The sequence below is a fragment of the Bubalus kerabau genome, chromosome 1, assembly GCF_029407905.1.
Source record: "Bubalus kerabau isolate K-KA32 ecotype Philippines breed swamp buffalo chromosome 1, PCC_UOA_SB_1v2, whole genome shotgun sequence".
Taxonomy (NCBI): domain Eukaryota; kingdom Metazoa; phylum Chordata; class Mammalia; order Artiodactyla; family Bovidae; genus Bubalus; species Bubalus kerabau.
The window spans coordinates 153,629,137-153,656,459 of NC_073624.1; the positions used below are offsets into that span (position 1 = coordinate 153,629,137).

Genomic DNA, 27,323 nt, shown 5'->3' on the forward strand with positions numbered 1-27,323 from the left:
GCTATGGTTTTTCCAGTAGTCATGTATGGATGTGAGAGTTGGACTGTAAAGAAAGCTGAGCGCAGAAGAATTGATGCTTTTGAACTGTGGTGTTGGAGAAGACTCTTGAGAGTCCCTTGGCCTGCAAGGAGATCCAACCAGTCCATCCTAAAGGAGATCAGTCCTGGGTGTTCATTGGAAGGACTGATATTGAGGCTAAAACTCCAATACTCTGGCCACCTGATGCAAAGAGCTGACACATTTTAAAAGACCCTGATGCTGGGAGAGATTGAGGGCAGGAGGAGAAGGGGATGACAGAGGATGAGATGGTAGGAAGGCATCACCGACTCGATGGACATGGGTTTGGGTGGACTCCGGGAGTTGGTGATGGACAGGGAGGCCTGGTGTGCTGCGGTTCATGGGGTTGCAAAGAGTCAGACACGACTGAGCGATTTCACTTTCATGTGTTGGAGAAGGAAATGGCAACCCACTCCAGTGTTCTTGCTTGGAGAATCCCAGGGAGGGCAGAGCCTGGTGTGCTGCCATCTATGGGGTCACACAGAGTCGGACACGACTGAAGCGACTTAGTAGCAGCAGCAGCAGCATTGTGCCCTTGTCAGTGCATCATAACAGGGATATACATGATATCCCAATGTCTTACTGTTGGTGATGTTAACTGTCATCACTAGGTTAAGGTGGTATTTATCCTCTATGAAGTTAAGTATTTTCCCATTGTTGATAAAATATCTTAGGGGTGATACCTGTGCAGATATCCCATTTTACCCACTAATTTAAGCATCACTAAAGTTGATCACTGGGGTAAAGGGATGTCTGTCGACCTTCTCCACTATTAGCATTTCTATTTTTCCTTCTGTAATGAATAAGTTTAGAGGGAGATACTATAAGACTAAGCAAATACCCTGTTTCTCTTCAGACTGTTGCCCACTAATTTTAGCATACTTCACTCTCAACATCTTTTAACACAATTACTATTGTCTTAGTTTTGTAGATGAGAAAATGGAGTTTCAAAGAGGTATGTTTACCTGCTTTGCTGTTCAGTTGCCCTGTCGTGTCCAACTCTTTGCAACTGTGTGGACTGCAGCACGCCAGGCCTCCCTCTCCATCACCAACTCCCAGAGTTCACTCAAACTCATGTCCATTGAGTCAGTGATGCCATCCAGCCTGTCTCATCCTCTGATAGCCTCTCCTCCTTCTGTCCTCAATCTTCCCTAGCATTCAGGGACTTTTCCACCAAGTTATCTGCTTGCGTCAGATGACCAAAATACTGCAGCTTCAGCTTCAGTCCTTCAAGTGAGTATTCAGGGTTGAGCTCCCTTAAGATTGACTGGTTTGATCTCCTTGCTGTCCAACGGACTTTCAGGAGTCTTCTCCAGCAGCACTGTTCAAAAGCATCAATTCTTTGGCATTCTACTTTCTTTATGGTCCAGCCCTCACAACTGTACATGACCACTGGGAAGACCATAGCCTTGACTATACGAACCTTTGTCGGCGGTATAATGTCTCTGCTTTTCAACACACTGTCTAGGTTTGTCATCACTTTCCTGCCAAGCAGCAGTCTTCTTCTGATTTCATGGCTGCAGTCACCATCCGCAGTGATTTTGGAGCCCCAGAAGAGGAAATCTGTCACTACTTCCACATTTTCCCCTTCTATTTGCCATATAGTAAGGGGGCTGGATGCCATGCATGATCTTAGTTTTTTAATATTTAGTCTTAAGCTCGCTCTTTCACTCTCCTCCTTCACCCTCATCAAGAGACTCTTTAGTTTCTCTTCATTTTCTGCCATTAGAGTGGTATCATCTGCATATCTAAGGTTGCTGATGTTTCCCCCCGCCTATCTTGATTCCAGCTTGTAACTCATGCAGCCTGGCATATCTCGTGATGTGCTCAGTGCATAGGTTAAACAGACAGGGTGACAGCAGACAGCCCTGTCGTACTCCTTTCTGAATCGTGAACCAATCACTTGTTCCGTAACGGGTTCTAACTGTTGCGTCTTGGCCCACATACAATTTTCTCAGGAGACAGGTAAGATGATCTGGTATTCCTCTCTCTCTAGGAGCCTTCCACAGTTTATCATGATCCACACAGTCAAAGGCTTTAGCATAGTCAGTGAAACAGAGATAGATGTTTTTCTGAAATTTCCGTGCTTTCTCTATAATCCAGCAAATGTTAGCAATTTGATCTCTAGTTTCTCTTCCTTTTCTAAACCCAGCTTGGACAACTGGAAGGTCTTGGTTCACATAATGCTGAAGCCTAGCATGCAAGATTTTAAGCATGACCTTACTAGCATGGGAGATGAGTGCAACTGTCCAGTGTTTAGCATCTTCTTTGGTACTGCCCTTCTTGGGGATTGGGATAAGAATTGACCTTTTCCAGTCCTAGGGCCACTGCTGGGTCTTCCAGATTTGCTGACATAATGAATGCAGAACCTTGATGGCATCATCCTTTAGGGATTTGAATAGTTCTGCTGGAATTTCATCGCATCCACTAGCTCTATTAACAGCAGTGCTTCTTAAGGCCCACTTGACTTCACACTCCAGAATGTCTGGCTCTGGGTGACTAACCACACCATTGTAGTAATCCAGTTCATTAAGATCTTTTTTATACAGATCTTCTGTGTATAAAAATTTACTATTTGAGGTCACACAAATAGGAAGAAAAGCTATGACCAACCTAGACACCATATTAAAAAGCAGAGACATTACTTTGCTGACAAAGGTCCATATAATCAAAGCTATGGTTTTTCCTATAGTCAGTGTTCATTGGAAGGTCTGATGTTGATGCTGAAACTCCAATACTTTGGCTACCGGATGCGAAGGGCTGATTCATTTGAAAAGACTCTGATCCTGGGAAAGATTGAGGGCAGGAGGAGAAGGGGACAACAGAGGATAAGATGGTTGGATGGCATCACTGACTCATTGGACATGAGTTTGGGTAGGCTCCTGGAGTGTTGGACAGTGAGGCCTGGCGTGCTGCAGCTCGTGGGGTTGCAAAGAGTCAGACACAACGGAGCAACTGAACAACAACATCAAAATTAGTAAATCCAGTTGTGTCATACTCTAAAATTCCTTGTAATTTCATCATTCTGTTAAGATACGTTAGAGCAGATATATGGGAGGAAGAACTACCAGGAGATAAGGAAGAGGTTCATGTTTTCAAGTTTTACGGAACTCAAAATATATATTGTTGGGAAGACAAAATTGAAGTTTTAAGATAAGCTTTTATACTAGATGGGAATCATCTGTTGAGGGCAAAGCAATGACTCCTCAAAGCTTAGTGTGGGATACTTTGATTTGGTGCACAGTGGAGCTATAGATATGGATACAAATAGAATAAGCTTAATCTTTCTGTGAAAATTTATCTTTTATATTTGAAAAGTTTGTTTCAATCTTGAATTGCTGTTTTTATAAGGTTTAACTTGAGGCATGAAAAAAATGTTGCTTTGATTAGGTTACCAAAACTCCCACAAAACATTCTCTTTTTTTCACAGGATTGGTATAAGACAACCAAATCTCACTCTTAATTTATTCCTTATACCATTTTTAAGAAGGATCTCTACTTAAAAGAGATGCATAAAATTCTACTCCTAAGGTGGTAAAGTGAATCTTTCTGGAGTTTGCCTGTATCTTTACTAAAAATGAACTGTACTCAATCATAAGCAAAAATCCTATATTAGTAAAATATGTCTGTAGTAAAGAGATTTGGATACTATATGTAATTTTAATATATATATATATTTATTAGAAGCATCATTATTATAAGACATTCTCATTTGGGGGGATAGACTTCCCTGGCGGCTCAGACGGTAAAGCGTCTGCCTACAATGAGGGAGACCCAGATTCAATCCCTGGGTTGGGAAAATCTTCTGGAGAAGGAAATGGCAACCCACTCCAGTATTCTTGCCCGGAAAATCCCATGGACAGAGGAGCCTGGTAGACTACAGTCCATGGGGTCGCAAAGAGTCAGACATGACTGAGTGACTTCACTTTCAAATGTTACTGGTCATTTTTAATAGTCTTTCCCCTCAAACTGAGGGAATTTCTTTTCTCATCTTATCAGAGTTTCAGGCATAGTTCTTTTCTAAAATAAGCAAACAAAAGTGATATAGTCAGCATGTTTGAAAGGTCAGCAGCATTGTCCAACCACAAATGGCTATTTTTTTTTTTTTTTTTTTCAGAAATAGCAGTCCTCAGGAATCATGATGTTAGGTTTTGGAGAAGCTTAGATTCATATATCATCCAGAATCTTAAGTGTTTTGTGACTAAACAACATACAAATATTTCATTAAAGATTGTCATACCTTTAAAAACATAATGGTTTCTGATGTTGTCTGTAGCCACTGTGACTTGTCTGCTTTGCTTACCTAAATTTATATGTCCTGCTGCTGCTAAGTCGCTTCAGTCATGTCCGACTCTGTGCGACCCCATAGATGGCAGCCCACCAGGCTCCTCTGTCCCTGGGATTCTCTAGGCAAGAATACTGGAGTGGGTTGCCATTTCCTTCTCCAATGCATGAAAGTGAAAAGTGAAAGTGAAGTCGCTCAGTTGTGCCCGACTCTTTGCGACCCCATGGACCGCAGCCTACCAGGCTCCTCCGTCCATGGGATTTTCCAGGCAAGAGTACTGGAGTGGGGTGCCATTGCCTTCTCCATTTTATGTCCTATATATCTTAATTAATTTCTTTTATTAGATATATTTCCACTCTGGTATATATTTCTCTCCCCATAACATTTTTAAACTTTGCACAGTGATAGAAGAAGCTACCAACAAACTCCAGACCTTGAACAATTTTAGCAGCCCTCTGAATTCAAACATGGGTTTTTAAATTATCTAAAATTGTTGAGGACTTCCCTGGTGGTACAGTGGATAAGAATCTGCCTGCCAATGCATGAGACACAGGTTCAGTCCCTGGTCCTGGAAGATGCCACAAGCCAAGGAACAGCTAAGCCTGTTCACTGCAACTACTGAGCCCATGTGCCACAACTGCTGAGCCTACCTGCCACGAGTACTGGAGCCTGCAAGCTCTAGGCCCAGGAGCCACAACTCCTGAAGCCGTGTGCCTAGATCTGTGCTCCACAGCAAGAGAAGCCACCGCGGTGAGAAGTCTGCACACCACAGCTAGAGGACGGCCCCTACTTACTGCAGCTAGAGAAAGCGTGCACGCAGCAATGAAGACCCAGCGTAACCAAAAAAATAAAATAAATTAGCTTTTTTAAAAGCTAATGAAATACATTTTTTAATTCAAAAAAGTTGAAAACATGATTCTAAAAATCTAACCCCATAGCTCAAGAATTAGATTTCAAGACAGAACATTTATGATGTAAAACTTTGCAGCCTGTGTGATCATGAAAAACAGCGTGAGGGTTTCTAGAACTAATTTGTACTTTTTAAACTTTATCTTTAAAAAAGCTAAGTCTCTAGAAAATGGTTAGCGTCTCATTTTAGTTCTTTGAAAAATTTATTATATTAACTGCATTATTTCCAGAATCAGCATAATTTTGCTCTCTGTAAACCTCTAAAATAATTCAGTAATACTCTTTTTTACAAATCTCTCATTAATTGGAAATTTGAAAACTGACTTTTGTTGATATTAAAGAATTATCATTAACTAAAAATATAATAGATGGTTATATTTGAATCATTACCTTTGAGAAATACATAATAAAGCATTTTACATGTGGCATTATATAGTATTTGAGATTTCCTTAAGAATAATATGAAAGGTAGGTAGATAAATAGAAATAAAATTCATCATAAATTTCAAATCATTGCAGCTTGATGATAGGTTCCTTGAAGATTGTTGTACTATTCTGTTTACTTCTGTATGTAGTTAAAATTTTTATGTAATAATTCTATGATCAAGTCTCTCTTATTTTGAGCATGAGAAACTAAATCCTTAATCTACTATAAAATTTTAGTTTATTGTATTGGTTATGAACATGTTTTTCCTCCTTTCTATTAATAGACTGAAGACATTAAAGAAATAGCGAGAAAGGCACAGGCTCTGCCAAAAGTCAACTCAAAGAGGCAGCGCATTGTGATTTTCACCCAAGGGAGAGAGGACACCATAGTGGCTACAGGTATGTGGGGAAGCTGTGGGGAAAACCCAGTATTATAGAGATTAATCATTATTTTAAAATGTTATATACTTTATATTATAAATTACTCAAAGCAGTGTACATTTTTCTTTTTAAAATCTCCTTCATGTACTTTACTCACTGTCACCCCCCCCCCCCCCGCCTCCTCCAACTCCTGCCGCTGGCATCCACCAATCTGTTCTCTGTATCTGTGACTTGGAGTTTTTTATTATTATTTTTTTTAATTCTACATATAAGTGAGATCATGCAGTATTTTGAAGTTTCATCCATATTGTTTCAAATACTAGCATTTCCTTTTTTGTGGCTAAATAATATTTCACCATGTGTGTGCACACATGCGTGAGCTGATGTATATGTACCACATAATTTTTGTCCATTCTGAAGTCTGTCCATCCTAAATGTCTATCAATGGACACATAGGTGTTTTCCATGTCTTGGCTATTATAAATAATACTGCAGCGAACATGGGGGTGCAGATATCTCTTTGGGTTAGTGTTTTTGTTTTGTTCATGACTCAGAAGTAGAACTGCTGAGTCTTATGGTAATTCTACTTATTTTTGAAGGGCCTCCATACTGTTTTTCAAAGCAGTGGCACCAATTTACATTTCCACTAACAGTACAAAAAGGTACCTTTTTATCCACATTCTTGCCAACAAGTATTTCCTATCTTTATGATAGTTTAGCCATTCTAACAGGTCTGAGGTGATACCTCATTATAATTTTGATGTGTATTTTCCTGATGAGTAGTTATTTTTAGTACCTTTTTCATGTACTTATTGGCCATCTGTTGTCTTCTTTTGAAAAAATGTATATTCAGATCTTCTGTCCCTTTTTAAATTGGATTATTTGCTTTTTTGCTGTTGAGTTATATGAGTTCTGTATATATTTTGGATGTTAACCCCTTATGAGGTATATGACTTGCAAATATTTTCTCCCATTCTGTAGGTTGTGTTTTACTTTGTTAATAGTTGCCTTTGCTATATAGGAGTTTTTTTAGTTTTAACTCCCACTTATTATTGTTATTTTAGCCTTTGCTTTTGGTGTCAAATCCAAAAATTCATCATCAAGACCAATGTCAAGGACTTACTCCCTTTGTTTCCCTCTAACAGTTGTTTGATTTCAAGTCTTGGCTTCCAGTCTTTCATTCACCTTAAGGTGATGCTTATGTATGTTGTAAGATGGTGGTCCAGTCTCATTCTTTTGCCTATGGCTGTCTGGTTTTCCCAATACCACTTGTTGTGAAGAAACTATCTTTTCCCTCTTGTGTCCTCTTGACTCCTTATACGCGTTCTGTTCCGTTGACCTGTGTGTGTGTCTTATTCTGCAGTACTGTACTGTTTTGACTATTCTACCTTTGTAATATCATTTGAAATCAGGAAGTGTGATGCCTCTAGCCTCATTTTTCTCTCAAGATTGCTTTGGCTATTCAGGGTAGTTTGTGGTCCCCTGCAAATTTTAGAACTGTTTGTTCTATGTCTATAAAAATGTACCTTTTATTGTTTATTTTAATAAATACAGCTATCTTCTCGAGTAAAAAAATGTTTCATTTTTTTCATGTTTATAAACATTTTTCATGTTTATATTTATTAAAAGTCAGTTAAGTAAATCCACTTTGATTTTGTTCATTTGTTTTGAAATTTTGGAGATATTGTCAGTCTAGAAATGTCTTTCCTGAAAATAAATAAATAAATAAATTTTACTTACCAAGTATCATGCTTGAATAAAATAAATTTATCTGATTATGGGCAAGTAGAATTCAGAAGTAAGTTACTTTCTTACTTTTAAACTTCAAGAAGAAAACCTCATTTCTGTTTTTACTCAGCCATCTATATTATAACTGTCATAGAAATAGAATAGGAATTTTATCTAATAAACAAACATTTATTCATTGAAATGAGTAATATTGTCAGTATGATGCTGCCTACTGTTAAAGCCAAAATAAAAAACCTTTAAATATTCTCTGAATCATTAGGATTAAAACCAATCAGCTCATTAATAACTGTTATAAACAATAGCAGTTATTAGTTTTGTGTTTGTTCAGTACTCTGCAGAACACTGAAGTTTAAGATAGACTTAAAGATCTAGCTGAGAAATAAAATTGGTACACATCAAAATATGAATACACACATGCAAAGTCACTTCAGTCCTGTCTGACTCTTTGTGACTCCATGGACTATAGCCCACCAGGCTCCTCTGTCCGTGGCATTCTTCAGGCAAGAATACTGGAATGGGTTGCCATTTCCTTCTCCAGGTGATCTTCCCGACCCAGGGATGAAACCCATGTCTCTTATGTCTCTTGCATTGGCAGGTGGGTTCTTTTCCACTAGCGCCACATGGAAAACTCAATGAATACAACAGAGTATAATTATGTTTCTTATTTATTGGTACAGACTATATGGGCTGTATTGACTCAAAGAAGGAGATCAGTAAACCTTGAAGAAAGATGCTATAGAGAATATATTGTAGGTTTTTTTACTGAATTAAATATATAAGCCTGAAATAGGTAAAAGAAGAAACTATTGTCCAAAGTGTGGGAAGAAGGAACCCTATAGTTAATTTACTTCAACTTTCTTATTTTAGAATTGTCAAAATCAAGATTGAGAAGTTTACTTAAAATTATGTTTCAAAAGTAATTCAGTGAGTGGTAAATAGTGAAGTGGGATGAGATTTGTCATGAGTTAATAATTGTGGAAACTGGGTGATGGATATATGGGGGATGGTTATTATGTTATTACTTCCACTTCTACATATGTTTTTAAATCTCCATAATTAAAAGTGAATGAAACAGAAATAAAAGTAAAAAAAAAATTTTTTTTCAGACAAAATTCAGAGTTATTAAGGACCTTTCCTAAGACACATTGATATCCTTGCTAAGTCTTGAATTTTAGGAGGAACTTAAAGAAAGGAGGGCAGTCCAGTCATAGAGGATCATGTAAGCAAAGGCACCAGGTAGTATATAATCTTTAATTGTTGTGACAGGAAAAGCCATGTTGTAAATGTGTACAAGGGAGAAAAGGGTCATGAAAAGATAGCCCGGCATTGATAATAACTACCTGGATTGCTGTCTTCCTATACCATGTGGCCTCTTCCTGTCTTAGCAATGAACTCTTTTGGGAAAAGTGAAAAACATGCAGATTTTTTTTTATCTTACAGGAACTGGTATACTGCCTTCAGATTCAAAACATGCAATTTGTTGCTCTTTATGGAGACATTTATTTTAAGGCTTTATATATTCCACATCTACATATTGTACAAGTGTCTTCCTCATTGTGAATTTGCACAATTTTCCCAAAATTGAAACCTTTAAAATTAGCCTCCCCTTCCTATGACTGAATTTCCTTGTCAACTCATTTTGTTCTTTATTAAATCTATTAAACCATGCTTAGGGATGCTTACCAGCAGGAATTTATTTGAGGAAAGACACTGGCTAATCTTTGCTGTTCCTACTCTATGAAAATGAACTTAAATTAGAGGATGCACTATATCTGCAATGCATGATAAATACAAGATGGATAGAGAATCTGTTCAGTGGTGTCAGCTACAAAAGCAAACATGATAAATGTTAATGCAGTTTTGAGCCCTGGGATAAGCTATTCAATGCAGAAGCATAGCTGAATCTCTTTGCTATGTTGTTATTCATGGCAGCCAAATAAATGTCAATAATAAAAGAGAATTAAAGATTTTCATTTCCCAGAGGCAATCCTCTAATACGGCTTGATCTTTCATTTCATTTGTAATTCGTTCTCATGTCAGGATGCAATCATTCGCCAGGCTCTGGGTGTCATGTTAAGTCATTTAATAATGATTAAGAACATAAAAATGCTTGGCCTGTGGGGCAATTCACAGAAGAGATGCCAATTTGTTATTGTTTTTCCTCCTTCCCTCTTGAATATGGATCAGCTTTTTCCCACCTCCTAGCATTAAAATACTAATGGAAGATGGGGAAAGAAAGTATCCCTTAATTTACTATAAGTGACATTCCAGAATGGCACAAGGCAGTGCTAACACACTTATTAAAACACTAATTAGGAATCATTGTTCCTTAAACCTTGTGCTGTAGAGTACTTTTAAATGATCATTGCTAAGTTTGTGGCATTTAGCAATAATGTAACAAAATTAGTTTCTTGGTATTTAATTCTGGAGACCTTTCACCTTTTGAGATAGAATCAATAAACTGTTTTCTCTTATATTATAAATGTAATTCTTTTAATTCCTCTTTCATAAATTGCTTGTGAATCTAAAGACTTTTCCACTTACTCCTTTTTTTTTTGGTCACTTCTGTTTCATTTGGGAATCCATCCTCTATCCTTCCAGCCCAGAGGTTTTGCCACATACTAATCATTGGTTCATTGCTTGCAGGCTAATTGAGTTCTGAGCTTTTTGGGGAGTGAGGGGATTGGAGAGGGACTGGAAAATAATGAGCAAGAGACTAGGGATGAAGGCAGGAAAGAAAAGTTGATTCTATCCATTTTGATCCTTTTAATAAATGTTGAATGAACCTGTTGGTAACATGGGAGTCAGGTTAGGGAAATCATTTCTGTGTCTATAAACTTTAGAAAAACTAAGACTGAAGATTACCTACCGCAAAGCAGCTGCTAATAAGGTCTTCAAATATTAACATAAATATAATCATACTAAAATAAGGATTGTAGTGGAAAAAAAGATTTTCTACATACACATGTATAAATATGTACATATATGCACATATATACATATTTATATCTTTGTAGCAAGTTTAAGTTTTTCCAAGTTTCTGTACTAAATATATCACAGAAAATTGGAAGAAGCAATAGGACTTTTGTTCTGAATTGAAAATAACACATTTTACACAGTAGCTGTTATGAGACAATAAAATAGGTACACTGAAGAATAAGCTGTAGGCTTTTCTGAATACTTCCGGAGTGCTTTCTGATCTGTTTGAATTGTAATTGTGCCCTAAAAGAAAAAAACAGACTAGGTCAGAGGTTCTCAATAGGAAAACTGGTGCTGTTATATTAGAATCACCTAATGGGCTTTTGGTAAATATTGCCCTCCCTTCATAAAAACACCTTCCCCTCAACCTGATACATCCCTGTGAGGAGTTAGAATATATATCCTCAAGAAGATGTATAAGAATGGAGGTGATAGAGTCTGGGGGAAGAGAAGTGCAAGGTTGTGAATTTGTTGAAAAAACTCCCTTAGGTGATAATGTGTGTGCACTTAGTCACTCAGTCAAGTCCGACTCTGCAACCCCATGGGCTGTAGCCTGCCAGGCTCCTCTGATCATGAAATTCTCCAGACAAGAATACTAGAATAGCCATTCCCTTCTCCAGGGGATTTTCCCGACCCAGGGAATCTTAAACAGATCTCCAGCATTGCAGGCGGATTCTTTACTGTTTTAGCCACCAGGGAAGCCCCTTAGGTGATATAGCAATGCTACTATCCTCTTCTCTCACTTTGAGAGCCACTGGATTAGGTGATTTGATAACGTTGCTTCAAGTTCTATGATCCTGTGGGATAATGGAAACAAAATCTTTTAGCAGCTAAGCATCTGATGCCTCAATAAGTCAGGCCTTGTTGAATCCTTCTCCTTCTCAATAAATCACAAAGTAACAAGGACTCATCCACAATAAAAAGCAATCTATATACATACTACTTTAAATAGTCTCCTGCCTCTGGGAAGTTTGTAATTTAAGATAGACACATCATAGTGTCTTTTGTCATTTTCTTATGAGTAAATGGGGTTATTGAAGTTTTTTGTTTTCATGTTCTTGAGTCCTTAAACTTGTCACCCCATTTGCTAGTTAAGTTTTCATGTTCTTTGAAAACACTTAGGGCTGTCTATTACTCTCTAAGAAAAGCTCAGTGTGATTTGCAATTCTGGTAGGCATAAAGCACAGAAGGTGTGCAAAAGAAAATGCGAACTCTAAAGGAAAAACAATCTCAGCAGCTGAAAGAATAATGTCAGCACATCATCACAACTGCTACTGCTATAAAATATTATTATAAATCACTTTGAAAATGTTCTCCACTACAGCCAAACCAATTTTAAATCTTGTTCTTATTGGCATAGGTACTGGTAATGATGTAGATGGAACAAATTAAGTAGCATTCTTTCAGAACATCTATGCATGGCATTCTTAGGAAAAAGTTCTTACCAGATAAGGTTTTACACAATATGTATTTTTCTTAACTATTAACGTAAAAAGGTAACTTATTAATTCATGTTCCATTTGAAATTTTTTGTAACCACAAAAGACAAAGTCCTTTAATCCAGAGGTTCAAAATAATTTAAAATGACATATGTGAAACTGTCTTGTTCCTGACAAAGTATTATCTTTGGGGCATGGTTTGTATGGTTTAGTGATCTCAGGCTTGTCAAGAAATGAGACTTCTTTGAACACCCACCTTTGTATCAAAGCTAGAAAGCAAAATGGAAGACAGCCTACACTAGGCAAATGTTCTCCTTATCATAGAATTTATTTTTAAAGGACCTTTATTCAGATTTATTAAGGTATAGATTACATATGGTAGAATGCACATATATTTTACCAATTAACATGGAAAAGTCACTGTAATCAAAATATAAAATAGATTGTATGGTTTGTTTTGAAATATAGTATGGATACACAACTGGTTCAGATTTTCATTATGTTGGCACATCATACCTACGATTTTCATACCTATGCCAGTGACCATCAAATCAAGTAGAAGAACCCTTCTAGCGCCTTAGAACCCACACCTTGTACTCCCCTCCTAAATCATTACCCCCACCAAATTTACCCATTATTTTCACTTCTACTGCTAACAATTTGTTTTGCTTCTTTTTAAAATAGAATCACCCAATATATAGGCTTTTTATCCTGCTCTGTCCCCATACTTTTTTAAGCACTACCTTCCTTTTTCACATAAGATGTTCAACTACTTCTTCAATAACCCCAGCTCCTTTTACTAGCACATGTTTTTAGAAACCCAAATCTGGGTACTAGATATGCTCATTGCTACTTAAGAATCATTGCTTCTAGGCCCTCTTACAAATAGATTGGCTGCTGCTGCTGCTGCTAAGTCGCTTCAGTCGTGTCAAAGTGAAGTCGCTCAGTCGTGTCTGACTCTTGGCAACCTCATGGACTGCAGCCTACCAGGCTCCTCCGTCCATGGGATTTTCCAGGCAAGAGTAGTGGAGTGGGGTGCCATTGCCTTCTCTGACCCATGACTCTATACCTGTTTATATTTATTTCTCTATCCATGTATATATTTAAATTCCATGAGTTCAGACTGATACCTTTGATTCCAGTTTATTGTTGGAACAATAAAGTTCTTTCTGACCTTCTTCCTTTCCTTATTTATAACTTCTCGCTCTGATAATGAAATTTCTGGTTTTGTTATATAAGCTATACTTTAGTATTTTTTTCATCCTAAAGTAGTTTTTGAGCTTTCCTGGTGGCGCAGTGGTAAGGAGTCTGCCTGCCAGTATAGGAGATGCATATTCAGTCCTTGGGTCAGGAAGAGCCTCTGGGGAAGGAAATGACCACCCACTCTAGTAGTATTCTTGCCTGGGGAATCCCATAGAGAGAGGAGCCTAGCAGTCTACAGTCCATGGGGTCGCAAAACAATTGGACACAACTTAGCAACTAAACAACAAAGTAGTTTTCAATTGCTTTCCCATACCCTTGTGTGAAACATATTTCCTTGACATACAGTGTTAGTTTACAGTTATTTTTGTCTTTGACCCTGTGGTATCTAGTCAGTTCAATTCAGTTCAGTCATTCAGTCGTGTCCGACTCTTTGTGACCCCATGGACTGTAGCACGCCAGGCTTTCCTGTCCATCCCCAACTCCCGGAGTTTGTTCAAACCATGTCCATTGAGTCAGTGATACCATCCAACCATCTCATCCTCTGTCATCCCCTTCTCCTGCCCTCAATCTTTCCCAGCATCATGGTCTTTTCCAATGAGTCAGCTCTTTGCTTCAGGCGACCAAAATATAGGAGTTTCAGCATCAGTCCTTCCATTGAATATTCAGGACTGATTTCCTTCAGGATTGACTGGTTTGATCTCCCTGCAGTCAAGATGGTGTTATCCAAAAGTAACTCTAAGTTAGTTCTTATTATTCCATCCACTTCAATATGGTTACATTATTCATTTGTAATAGTTATATTTATTAGAGTTTGTATTCTACTTTGATTTCCTTTCATATCTGGGTTTTTTTTAATTTTTTTTTAATTGAAGGATAATTGTTTTTTAAATAAGTAAAAAATTTACTCTTTATAGTGTCACTTTCTGTGTTTTGACAAATGCATATGTTTATGTAACCACTACCATAGTTAACAAATCAGAATTTTCCAAACTGATGATACTCATTTATATAGAATGACTTTTCCCCCTCACATTTTCACCAGCATTTGATACTATGCATCTTTTTAGTTTTGTCATTCTGGTGAGTATATACTAGTATGTCATTGTGCTTTTAATTGCAATTTTCCTGTTGTAATGAGGTGGGGCACATTTTCATCTGCTTATTAACATTTGAATATCTAGTTTTGTGAAGTTCTTGTTGAGTTTTTGTGCTTATTTGATTGTCTTATTGATTATAATTCTTACAGTCAACATGCAAGTGTTTGGTTAGAAAAGCCTTTAATTTTATTTATTTACTGTAAAATTCTATTTTGTATTCTTATTTCCTGTAGCACAATGTATGTAAATATCAAATCATTTTGTTGTACACCTGAAACTAATGTAATTTTTAATGGAGTATAGCTGATTAACACTGTCGTGTTAGTTTCTGCTGTACAGCAAAGTGACTCAGTTATACATATACATATATCACTCTTTTTAAGATTCTTTTACCATAAAGGCCATTAAAGAGCATTGAATTGAGTTCAATTACAGTTAGGTCTTGATTAGTTATCTATTTTATATATAGTAGTATGTTGTATCAATCACAATTTCCTAATTTATCTTCCCTGCCCTTTCCCCCGGTAACCAAGTTTTGTTTCCTACATGTGTAACTGTATTTCTGTTTTGTAGATAAGTTCGTTTGTATGCTTTTTTTTTAGATGCTACATGTAAGCAATATCATATGATATTTGTCCTTCTTTCTCTGACTTACTCCATTCAGTATGACACTCTCTAGGTCCATCTGTGTTGCTGCAAATGGCATTATTTCATACTTTTTTTATGACTACTCTGAGTAATATTCCATTATATATATATATATATGTAGGTATACCAGATCTTCTTTATCCATTCTTCTTTGGATGAACATTTAGTTTGCTTCCACATCCTGGCTGTTGTAAATAGTGCTGCAGTGAACCTTAGGATGCAGGTATCTTAGAAAAGCCTTTAATTTTAATATAGTCCAATTTATAGTGTTTTCTTCTGTGGTAAATAAACTTTGATGTTTTTTTGAGGAAAATCTTTACATATGCCAAGCTCATGTCTTCATATTTTCCTGTTCTTTTTTCCTAATGTTTTATTTTAAAAAAAGTTTTCATGTAGATCCACAGTCCATCTAGAATTAGAGCTAGTTTTTATATATGATGTGATCTGGAAGGCATGATTCATTCATTTTACCCATATGAATAACCAGTTGACCCATCATCCTCTTCCTAACTGCACTAAATTGATACCTTTGTCATATTTCAGATGATCTTATATCTGTGATTCTTTTTCTTGACTATTCTATTCCATTGTCTCTTTATTCTTATACTGGTTTAAATTGTCATTTACTTAGTTTATATAATCACCTTTGTTATCTGAATATTATCAGCTTTCTAACTTTGTTCTTCAGGACTCTCTTGGTTCTTCTTGGTCCTTTGCATTTCCACATAAATTCCAGAATCTGTTTATTATCACCTCCTCTCAAGTTTTATTTTTTGTATCAAATTCTTAATAGAATTTTTTTTGAGATTTTATTGAATCTGCATTTCAGCTAGAGAGAATTGATACCTTTATAATATTGTGTTTTCTAATCCATAGAGTATTTCCCTCTGATATTTTAAGTGGTCTTTAATTTTTCTCAAAATGTTTGTTATTTTCATTGTAATCGTCTTGTAATATCTATCGTTGTAAGATTCCAGGTTTTTTGTCTTTTAGTGCTGCTGGTGCTGCTGCTAAGTCTCTTCCCCTCTTTAAATGACATCCTTTTAGATTTCAGCTTCTATTTGTTTTTTATTGATGTATAGATTTTTTTTATAGTGACCTTGTTTTCATTTTAGTAATGTATCTGTTGGTTCTATAGGATTTTCTATATATATAATGATATCATCTGTGAATATTTACAGATTTACAGTTTTGCTTCTTTCCCAAATATTTACTTTTTTTTTTTTTGGCTGTATGGGCTTTCTCTAGTTGTATCAAGCGGGAGCTACTCTCTAGTTATGGTGTGCGGGCTCCTCAGTGCGGTGGCTTCTCTTGTTACGGAGCACAGACTCTAGGACACAGGTTCAGTAGTTGTGGCATGCAGGCTTAGTTGTTCCGCAGCATGGGGGATCTTCCCCAGTCAGTGAATGAGCCAGTGTCTCCTGCATTGGCAAGTGAATTCTTTATCACTGAGCTACCGGGGAAGTCCCACAGATGTTTGCTTTCTTTCAGACTTTTTATCAACTGTATTATCTAGCACAGTACAGCATATCAAATATAAATACAGTTGAAATAGTTATTTTGAGCATTTTTGTCTCATTTCTAACAGGTGAAAAACCTTCAGCACTTCATCAAAAATGATATTTGCTATAGTCTCTTTGTCAATATTCTTTATCAGATTAAGGAAGTTTCCTTCCAGTAATAGTTTACTAAGAATGTTATTGTTGTTAAGACTATTTTTTACTCATGAAGGAATGTTGTGTTTTATCCAATAACTGTCCTGATCTATTAAGATTGCTATATGATTTCTTTCTTTTTTTTTCCTTTTAATGTGTGAATTATAGCTTGGTTTTGGACTGGTAAAACCACCTTCGCATTCTTGAAATAATCCCAATATAATTGTGATATTCTTCTATTAGATCATTGGATTTGATCTAATTATGTTTTGTTTCTGATTTTTGCAGTGTTGCTTAGAGAGAGTTTGCCTTATCATTTTCCTTTCTTGTAACATTTTGTTACTTTGGGTAGGAACATTATGATGATCTTATAAAATGAATTAGATAAGCGCCTTTTTCTGTTCTAGAGGAGTTTTATTACACTGATGTTAGTTTTATGTAAATATTGTAAAGAATTCACCCTTCAAAATGTCCTGGCCTAGGAAATACTTTGTTGGATGACTTTTCATTGCAGATTCAGCTTTCATTGAATCAGAATGTGTAGCTTCCATTTCTTTCTATGCTAGTTTTGATAAATTGTGCTTTTTCTAGGAATTTTCTTCATGTAAATATTAAAATCTATTAGCATAAAATCATTCATACTATTCTCTCACCTTCCTGCTTACTATAGGATTTATAATGTTGTTTTTAAAATTCCTGACCTTGGAATTAAATTTCTGCTCTTTTCCTTGATCACTTCCTAGAAGTTTACTTTAGTTAGGATTTTCCAAGAAGTAGATGCCAAGATGAAGTTAGAGGGACTTGCCTGGTTATCCAGTGGTTAAGAGTCCACCTTCCAATGCAGAAGACACAGATTAGATTCCTGGTCCAGGAAGATCTCACATGCCTCAGAGCAGCTAAGCCCATGTGCCACAACTACTGAGCCTGTGGTCTAGAGACCACGAACAGTAGCTCCTGAGCCGGCATGCTACAACTGCTGATGCCTGCGTGCCCTGGAGCCTGTGCTCATCAACAAGAGAAGACGCTGTAAACAGAAGCCTGCACACCGCAACTAGAGAGTAGCCCCCATTCACCTCAACCAAAGGAAGCTGGTGGGCAGCAACAAAGACCCAGCCAGCCACAGATAATTAATTGTTTACATTTTTGAAAAGATGAAGTTAAACATCAAAAGATCTATTGAAGGAATATAAGGATAACTGTGAAGGATAATAAGATGGCAGTCAGAGGGGGCAAAGAGACCTATCAAATTGTGATGCAGGTCTGTTCCCTGTGTTAGAGAGAAGGAAAGTAGGTAGGAAAGGAGGAAAGTAGGAAGAGGCTTAGGTTGTAATACAGTAAAGTTTTGACAGCATCAGTGAGGATTCCTCAGTCCATAGTTGCTCATCAAGCCAGGCTGTCGAACGGAGTCCCACCTCTCAAGAATAGGATTCCAGAGATTCCCTGGTGACTCATTGGTAAAGAATCTGCCTGCCAGTGCAGGAGACTTGGGTTCAATCCCTGGTCCAGGAAGATCCCACGTGCCGTGGAGCAGCTAAGCCCATGCGGCACAACTGCTGAGCCTGGGAGCCACAGCTACTGAGCCCGCATGCCACAACCCAAAGCCTGCGTGCTTAAGATCCTGTGCTCTATAACAGGAGAAGCTACAGCAGTGAGAAGCCTGCAGGCCTCAACTAGAGGGTAGACTCTTTTCACTGCAACTAGAGAAAAGCCCATACAACAACAAAGACCCAGCACAGCCAAAAAATAAATAAATGAAGCAACAGCAAAAAAAAAAAACTCCACTGCCTTCCTGCTGTGCTCAGTCCCATGCTGTTGGGAAGCATGGACCCAGCATGAAAGCAGTGATGGATTCAGAACATAGCTAGTTCCATCAGTCAGTTATGGCCCATGGCAGATCTGAGAGGCACATTTTGATGGCCTCCACAGGGTTGATCAATTATTATTATTCTTATAAAGAATCAAGTCTGTCTTCATTGATTTTTCTCAATTATCTAGTTTAATTTTCATCTTTGAAATTTAAATCCTTAAGTTATTTAGAAAGTTTTGCTTAATTTCTGAATATCTGGAGATTTCCTAATTATCTTTTTGTTTATGACTTTGTTTAATTTTATTGTGATCAGATATGTTGGATGATTTTAGTTCTTCAAAATTTGTTGTAATTTTGTTTTTACTGCATGCCATATGGTTAATTTTATACATATTCTTTGGGCATTAAAAAATGTAAATGCTGATATTCTTATATATTGTCTTTCTATATACAGTTAGGTCAAGTTTGTCAAGTTTGTAGATCAGACCATTTATATTCTTGTTTATTTTTGTCTGCTTGTTTTATCAGTTATGAAGAGAGGTTTATTAAACAGTCCTACTCTGAGTTGAATTTGTGTATTTCTCCTTTTGGTGCTATCAAATTTTGATTTATGTATTTTGAAGGTATCCTATTACATGCACATAAGTTATTTTGTTTACTATATATTTATTTATTTTTTACCTCACTGGGTCTTCTTTGCTATACATGAACTTTCTCTAGTTGTGGTGAACAAGAGCTGGTCTTCACTGTGGAACACAGACTTCTCATTGTGGTGGCTTCTCTTGCAGAGCATGGGCTCTAGGCATGCAGGCTTCTCTAGTTGCTGCATGTGGGCTCAGTTGCTCTGAGGCTTGTGGGGTCTCCCAGAGCGGGGATCAAACCCATGTCCCCTGCATTGGGAGGTAAATTCTGAACTAGTAGACCACCAGGGAAGTCCTGTATATAAGTTTAGAATTCTTTTATCTTCATGATCAGTTGAACGTTTTATCATCTTGAGATGTCCCTCTTTACTTCTAACAATGCCTCTTGCCTCAATGTCTGTGGTATCTGTTAATAGTGTAAATATGCCAACTTTCTGTGCATTATTATTTGCATTGGTGTATGTCTATTCCTTTACTTTCTACCTTTCTTTGGTCTTAATTTAAGGTTTTTTTGCAGTTGGCATATAGTTTTTGTTGTTTTGCAATTCTGACAATCTTTATCTTTTGGAATCTTTATATTAAATATAAATAACTCATATAATTGGATTCATGTTCTATTTTCTCATATTTGTTTTCTTTTTTCTGTCCTTTCCTGCTTCTTTTGGATTAATCAGGTGTTTTTAATTCTCATTTCTATCTCTATATGTTTGCCAGTGGTATATCTTTAATGTGTACCCTAAAGATTACAGAATCTATCCTTGACCTATTAAAGTCAAATATAAACCATAACTTTTGCCACTTCTCATACAAAAAAAAAAAATAGTAGGATCTTAGAACGTTTTAAATCCATCTAAACCTTTTAATCTTTTGTATTATTGTTGTCATTCATTTTAATTCTGCATATATCTTAATGCCTTGTAGTGACAAAATACTGTTATCTTCTGCAGTTGAATATACTCCTTCCATTTTTTTCTTTCCCTTTTGCATTTCTATGTTTTCATCTAAGTATTTACAAATTATTACATAATTTTTCTTCTGCCTAAACAGCTCCCCTTTTAGTGTTTCACTTAGTGTGTGAATTCTTTTGGTTTTTGCTTGAAATGTTTCTATTTTATGGAACTCGATATACTGGGTTATATTACTTGAGCTCTTTAATGATCACCTTCCATTATCTTTTGGATTCTTTTGTCTTTGTTGAGAAGCCACACATTAGTCTTATTCTTGGTCCTTGGAACATATTTCCATTTTCTCTTAATGCTTTTTGGGATTTCTCTTTGACCTTAACTTAGGTTTGTTTGTTTTTTGACTTTTTATCTTGTATTGAGTATAGGTAATTAGCAATACTGTGATAGTTTTAAGTGTACAGCAAAGGGACTCAGTGATACATATTACATGTATCCATTCTCCTCCAGGAGAAGGCAATGGCACCCCACTCCAGTACTCTTGCCTGGAAAATCCCATGGATGGAGGAGCCTGGTAGGCTGCAGTCCATGGGGTTGCAAAGAGTCGGACGTGACTGAGCCACTTCACTTTCACTTTTCACTTTCCTGCATTGGAGGAGGAAATGGCAACCCACTCCAGTGTTCTTGCCTGGAGAATCCCAGGGATGGGGGAGCCTGGTGGCTGCTGTCTTTGGGGTCACACAGAGTCGGACACGACTGAAGTGACTTAGCAGCAGCAGCAGCATTCTCCTCCAAACTATACTCCCACCCAGGTAGCCACACAGCACTGAGCTGAGTTCTCTGTGCTATACAGTAGGACCTTGTTGGTTATCCATTTTAAATCTAGCATTGTTTACATGTCAGTTCTAAACTCCCTGACTATCTCTGACTTTGATCCTTCCCCCTTGGCAAGCATAAGTTTGTTCTCTATAGTGAAAGTGAAGTCGCTCAGTCGTGTCCGACTCTTTGTGACCCCATGGACTGTAGCCTATCAGGCTCCTCCGTCCATGGGATTTTCCAGACAAGAGTGCTGGAGTGGATTGCCATTTCCTTCTCCAGGGGATCTTCCCAACCCAGGAATCGAACCCGGGTCTCCCACATTGCAGGCAAACGCTTTACCGTCTGAACCACCAGTTCTTTTACTTTAATTTTGTATATGGTTTTGTATTTATCCTGTTGGGATTTTTAGTGCTTCTTTCATCTTTGACTCTGGATCATCTTCTTAATGTTGCTTAACAATTTGGGGTAATTCTCAGTAATTATCTCTTAGATACTGCATTCTTGTCTTTCCAATTAGAGACCAATCACATATATCTTGGACCTTTTTCATTGTGTCCCATATGTCTTTTTTACCTTTTTTGTATCTTTTATCCTTTTTCTTCCCTCAGGCTTCAGCTTGTGTGTTTTGCAGTGACCTAGCATTTAGTTCACGAATCCTATCTCTTTTGCTTTCTCCTATCTGCATTTCAACACGTCTGTTGATTTCCTTATTTCAGTAATCACATTCTTCTTTTTCTAAATTATTTGTTTCTTTTTTATTTATCTCAGTTTTATAATGTTATCCTCTACCTTGTCGTTAATTTTTCAAACATGTTAATTATAGTAATAGTAAACTGCATGTCCAAAAGCTTTATCTCAGTTATCTGTAGATCTGTTTCTTTTATCCTTAATAAATTATAGCATTTCTGTTGGTGATACTGTCTTTTTGTAGAAGGCAGCTAGAGTAAAGCTAGATCAGAAAGTGAACCAATACAAGGGTTTGTTGCAGTTTTTATAAGGCTCAATCTATTTCTGTCCCCGCCCCCCCCCCTCCTGAAATTCTTCAGGTCTCCCAAAATCCTGGGGTATTTGCTAGGATCCCTACTCTCTGGTAGGTTCTCTTTGGCACCATATAACTACCAAAAACATTACTCTGCCTTTTAGAGATCTTCTACTGAATCTGTTGACCTCTTGTCCTGCTGCCTTAAAAATTTGGCAGATACCTCAAAGGAGAAAACCCCTGAGTACCAGTCTTACTCCACTGTATTCCCCTTCATGATCATGACACTTCAATTCAGATTGCCTTCACTCCAGGTATGTCTCATCAGGCCTGCAGATGGCCAGAAACTCCATTGGCTCTGTTGCCTCTTGTGCACTTAGTCGCTCAGTTGTGTCTGACTCTTTGCGACCCTGTGGACTGTAGTCTGCCAGGCTTCTCTGTCCATGGGGATTCTCTAGGCAAGAATACTGGATTAGATAGCCATTTCCATAAACTGTGGAAAATTCTTCAAGAGCTGAGACTACCACACCGCCTGACCTGCCTCCTGAGAAACCTGTATACAGGTCAAGAAACAACAGTTAGAACTAGACATGAAACAATGGACTGGTTCCAAATTGGGAAAGGAGTACGTCAAGGCTGTATATTGTCACCGTGTTTATTTAACTTATATGCAGAATACATCTTGTGAAATGCTGGGCTGGATGAAGCACAAGCTGGAATCAAGATTGCCAGGAGAAATATCAATAACCTCAGATATGCAGATGACACCACCTTATGGCAGAAAGTGAAGAGGAACTAAAGAGCATTTTGATGAAAGTAAAAGAGGAGAGTGAAAAAGCTGGCTTAAAGCTCAGCATTCAGGAAACTAAGATCATGGCATCTGGTTCCATCACTTCATAGCAAATAGATGAGGAAAAAATGGAAACAGTGATGGACTTTATTTTCTAGGGCTCCAAAATCACCACAGATGGTGACGGCAGCCATGAAATCAAAAGACACTTGCTCCTTGGAAGAAAAGCTATGACAAACCTAGACAGCATATTAAAAAGCAGAGACATTACTTTGCCAATAAAGGTCCGTCTAGTGAAAGCTTTGGTTTTTCTAGTAGTCATGTATGGATGTGAGAGTTGGACCATAAAAAACCTGAGCACTGAAGAATTGATGTTTTCGAACTGTGGTGTTGGAGAAGATTCTTGAGAGACCCTTGGACTGCAAGGAGATCCAGCCAGTCAATCCTAGAGGAAATCAGTCCTAAATATTCATTGGAAGGACTGATGCTGAAGCCAAAGCCCCAACACTTTCGCCACCTGATGCAAAGGACTGACCCTTGGGAAAAGACCCTGATGCTGGGAAAGATTGAAGGCGAGAGGAGAAGGGGATGACAGAGGATTAGATGATCATATGGCATCACTGACTCGAAGGACATGAGTTTGAGCAAGCTCCAGGAGTTGGTGATGAACAGGGAAGCCTGGTGTGCTACAGTCCATTGCAAAGAATCAGACATGTCTGAGAACTGAACTGAACTCCTTCTTCAGGGGATCTTCCCAACCCACGAATCAAACAGGGGTCTCCTGCATTGCAGGCAGATTCTTTACAAGCTGAGCTAAGGGGAATCCCTTTTAGCATAAGCCAGTTCCCCAGAATCTCAGCCATTCACCAGAACCAAGAATTACCAGGCCCTGAAGGAGAAAGTCAACTTTTAGCACATCAAGATAGCTCTTTAAGGTTCTCTTTTCTCAGAAGTCCTGTCCCATCAAGTCTTGGCTACTTTGGCAGCTCTCATACCTTCATTTATTTAAAAATTAAAAAACATTTTTTTCAACTGTTCTAGTTGTTTATGATGTATGAGTTGGTTTGTTACAAGCAATAGCAATAGAACCTAATGTCCTTAGTAAATATCTTTTATTATAAATTCGAAAAGTATATGGTCCTGGAAAGTTAAGTGGGCTGATCTATTTGTTATGTAAGGTTGTTAGCTGATTTGGTAATACTGCACTCCATAATCCACTTTGAAAACTGCTAGATTAGGTAATTTCCCCATGACCCTAAAGTTAGAGGCAAAAACAGCTGGATTAGAACCTAACCTTTTGATTCTTAATCTTGTATAATCTATTCTGTACTGTGGTGCCTCATGTATTTATTCCAGCAGTGGTTCTCAACTTGGAGCAGTTGTTCTCTCCATTTTGGTTGTCACAGTGGAATAGGTAGAGGAGGGTTAGGGAATTCTACTAGTATCTAATGGATAGAGGCCAGAGATGCCACTGCTGCTGCTGCTGCTGCTAAGTCACTTCAGTCGTGTCCAACTCTGTGCGACCCCATAGACGGCAGCCCACCAGGCTTCCCCATCCCTGGGATTCTCCAGGCAGCAACACTGGAGTAGGTTGCCATTTCCTTCTCCAGTGCATGAAAGTGAAAAGTGAAAGTGAAGTCGCTCAGTCGTGTCTGACTGTATCGGCCCCATGGACTGCAGCCTACCAGGCTCCTCCGTCCATGGGATTTTCCAGGCAAAAGTACTGGAGTGGGGTGCCGTTGCCTTCTCCACTAGACATTCTTTAATTCACAGGATAGCAACTTACAACAAAGAATTATCTGACCCCAAATATGGATAGCACCCGGTTTGGAAAAACCCTGGCTCACAATGTACCTCAGAATGTTTATTTAAATGATCACTGTCTCCTTCCCCATTACACACTTAACTGTAAGATCAATAACAATAAATCTTCATGTAGGAATACACCTAGGGGCCCCTTAATCTAAGAAAGCATCTATGTATGAACTAGTCCATACTGGGTTAACTGTGTTTTTTAGAGTTTCTCCCAAATACCCTCCAATACTCTTTAGTTAGAATCTCTTAAAAAAAAAAAAAAAAAGAATCTCTTAGAGCTAGAAAACATTCTGATGAAAAAGAGTGTGTACATATAAATGCATGTATGTGAATGGGTATGTTTAGCTGCACACTGATAGATAGATAGTGAGCTCAGTCACTCTATCATGCATGACTCTTTACAACCCTGTGAACTGTAGCCTACCAGGCTCCTCTGTCCTTGGAATGTTTCAGACAGTAATACTGGATTGGGTTGTCATTTCCTGACCCAGAGATTGAACCCATGTCTTTTGTGTCTCCTGCATTGGCAGGCGGATTCTTTACCTTAGAGTCACTTGGGAAGCCCTAGATAGATAGACGTTAGCTTAAATAGTTCTTAGAGAATGTATCCGTTGTGTTTTAAAACTATATATAATCAATTTCTATAATTTAAAGCTCTTGAAAGTATACAAATGGATATTTACCTAAGAAGTATATTACCAAATATTTTTCAGAGTAATTATTGATTATACCCAGTAAGTTATTTTTCTGCAGTTCAGTTAGACACCAAAATTCAGTTTTCAGAACATTACAACTTGGCGGCAAAATTTTATTTTGGCTTAAACACCGCATGCAAGTTTTTGGCTCAGATAAAAATCTTTGGAAGGGTAGCAGATAAGTATAATTCAGATAATTGAACAGCTAAATTTTTCCTCAGTTAAAAGGAATAAAGTGTTTTTACATTTAATATGAATAACTATTTAAATGCAGAGTTAACTGTTGCCTTGTTCCTATTATTAGGATCAGACAGTTTATCCCAGTTAAATGTCTTAAGAAGCTCACATCATTTTTGCATCATTGATTTTTAAAGTAGCCCTATAGTAGCCAGTACTCCTGAGGACTTTCCCCTTTGTTTAATCTTGGTCCATAAAGTTTATTTAGTTTTTCCCTGTTTCTATTAAACTATTTTTAAGTTCCTATATTTAGAGCTTTTTTTGTCCCAAGAAAGTGGCCTATTTTTTTGTCTTATTATTTTGCACTTAATATCAGCAATCCCCAACCTTTTTGGCACCAGGAACTAGTTTCATGGAAGACAGTTTTTCCATGGCCAGGGGCGGGGGGGGTGGTTTAGGGATGATTGAAGCGCAGTACTTTTTTTTTTTAATTTTCTACAACCTTAATTATTAGTATTCTTTTTACATTAATTTTAATTTCCATATATTAAAATTTAGATGAACCCTTTTTTAAAATTTATTTTTAATTGGAGGACAGTTGCTTTACAATGTTGTGTTAGTTTCAAGCACTATAAATTCATTGTATACTTTATGGTTATCACTTCAGCTCTACCTCAGATCATCAGGCATTAGATTCCAGAGGTGGGGACTCCTAGTTTATATGATTTACTCATTGTAATGCATTTTGGCTATACTCTTAATGATTTCCTAGAATTTCATCCATACTCACCTATAACAAAGGGAAAAATGTTTTAAATGCCTTGTGAGGAAGCAGTACATTCACATCGTTCAGAATTCAAAACGTATAATAATTAGGGCTTGTTCAGCTGTCCAGTACTTGTGAGGAAATAGTTTTTCATTATTTGAATAAACATAAAACTTGTCTTCAAAACTTACATACTTTTGGAAATGGAAGGGAGTACTATTAATTGCAATAGGACTATCCTGGGTAAACCAGTGAATGTGGTCATGGAAGTCATTATAGATATTTAAACGAAAGTATTTAGTTAAATGAATTACTACATTGGTTGATGTTTTGGATTTATGTTATTTCTGACATTTCTTCCAACTCACAAATTCTTGATCATTTGCTAAGAATATGCCAGATAATATAGAATTTAAGTCTGAGAATCTAACTCCAAGAAGAATAAGTTGGAGGGGCAAGATGCCGATAGATTAAAACAGTAAAGTAGCAGTACAAACGAATTCAAGTCAAGGTTATTTTATTGAATGCCTTCTATATGTGAAAACTTGTAGTTATAGAGATAAAATAAGACAAAATCTCCTTTTCTTGGAATCTAGAAGAGTCACAGCCCACTAATACAACATGAGAAGTTGTATACAACTTTTATGAGCAGATTTTTATAGGATAAAGAATGAAGAAATTTATAAGTTTCACAGAGGAAGTGGTGTTTGAATTAGGCTTTGAAGAATACTTACAGTTTTGGCAAGTTGATATTACAAAAGAATTTAAGTTAATGGAGCACTAAGATCAAACGGCAAAGAGGCCTTAAAGGGTATGATGTATCACAAAGAAAGTTACATATCATGGAGATGGGTGTGGGTAAGCATGAAATGGTAAGTTGTAATAGGCCTTTGAATGCTGTACTGCACAGGACATGATTAAGTGCTTAAAGTACATACTGAGAAGAAAGAGATTTGGGCTGAGAAACATTTTGTGGTCAGTTTATCATAATTCAGTAAAAGAAAGGAACTATACTTACACTTGTTTATAAAGCTCTGTTTCAGAGGGATCAACAAATACTAAAGATGAAGATCCTTTTTTTTTTTTTTTTAAATTAAATGCCAA

The 27,323-nt window shown here is 37.2% G+C and overlaps 1 protein-coding gene across 3 annotated transcripts in view; it reads left to right on the forward strand.

Moving 5' to 3' along the window:
* The window catches only part of ADK (adenosine kinase), a 569,627-nt gene that overhangs the window by 464,305 nt on the left and 77,999 nt on the right, over positions 1–27,323 (forward strand). For 2 of the 3 annotated variants that reach the window (XM_055536398.1, XM_055536394.1), the window contains one exon: positions 5,962–6,076. In XM_055536398.1, coding sequence (XP_055392373.1) covers positions 5,962–6,076 — 115 coding nt within the window. Of the gene's footprint in view, positions 1–5,961; positions 6,077–8,345; positions 8,403–27,323 lie in introns of all 3 variants that reach the window. The other variant, XM_055536393.1, reaches the window with a different exon arrangement.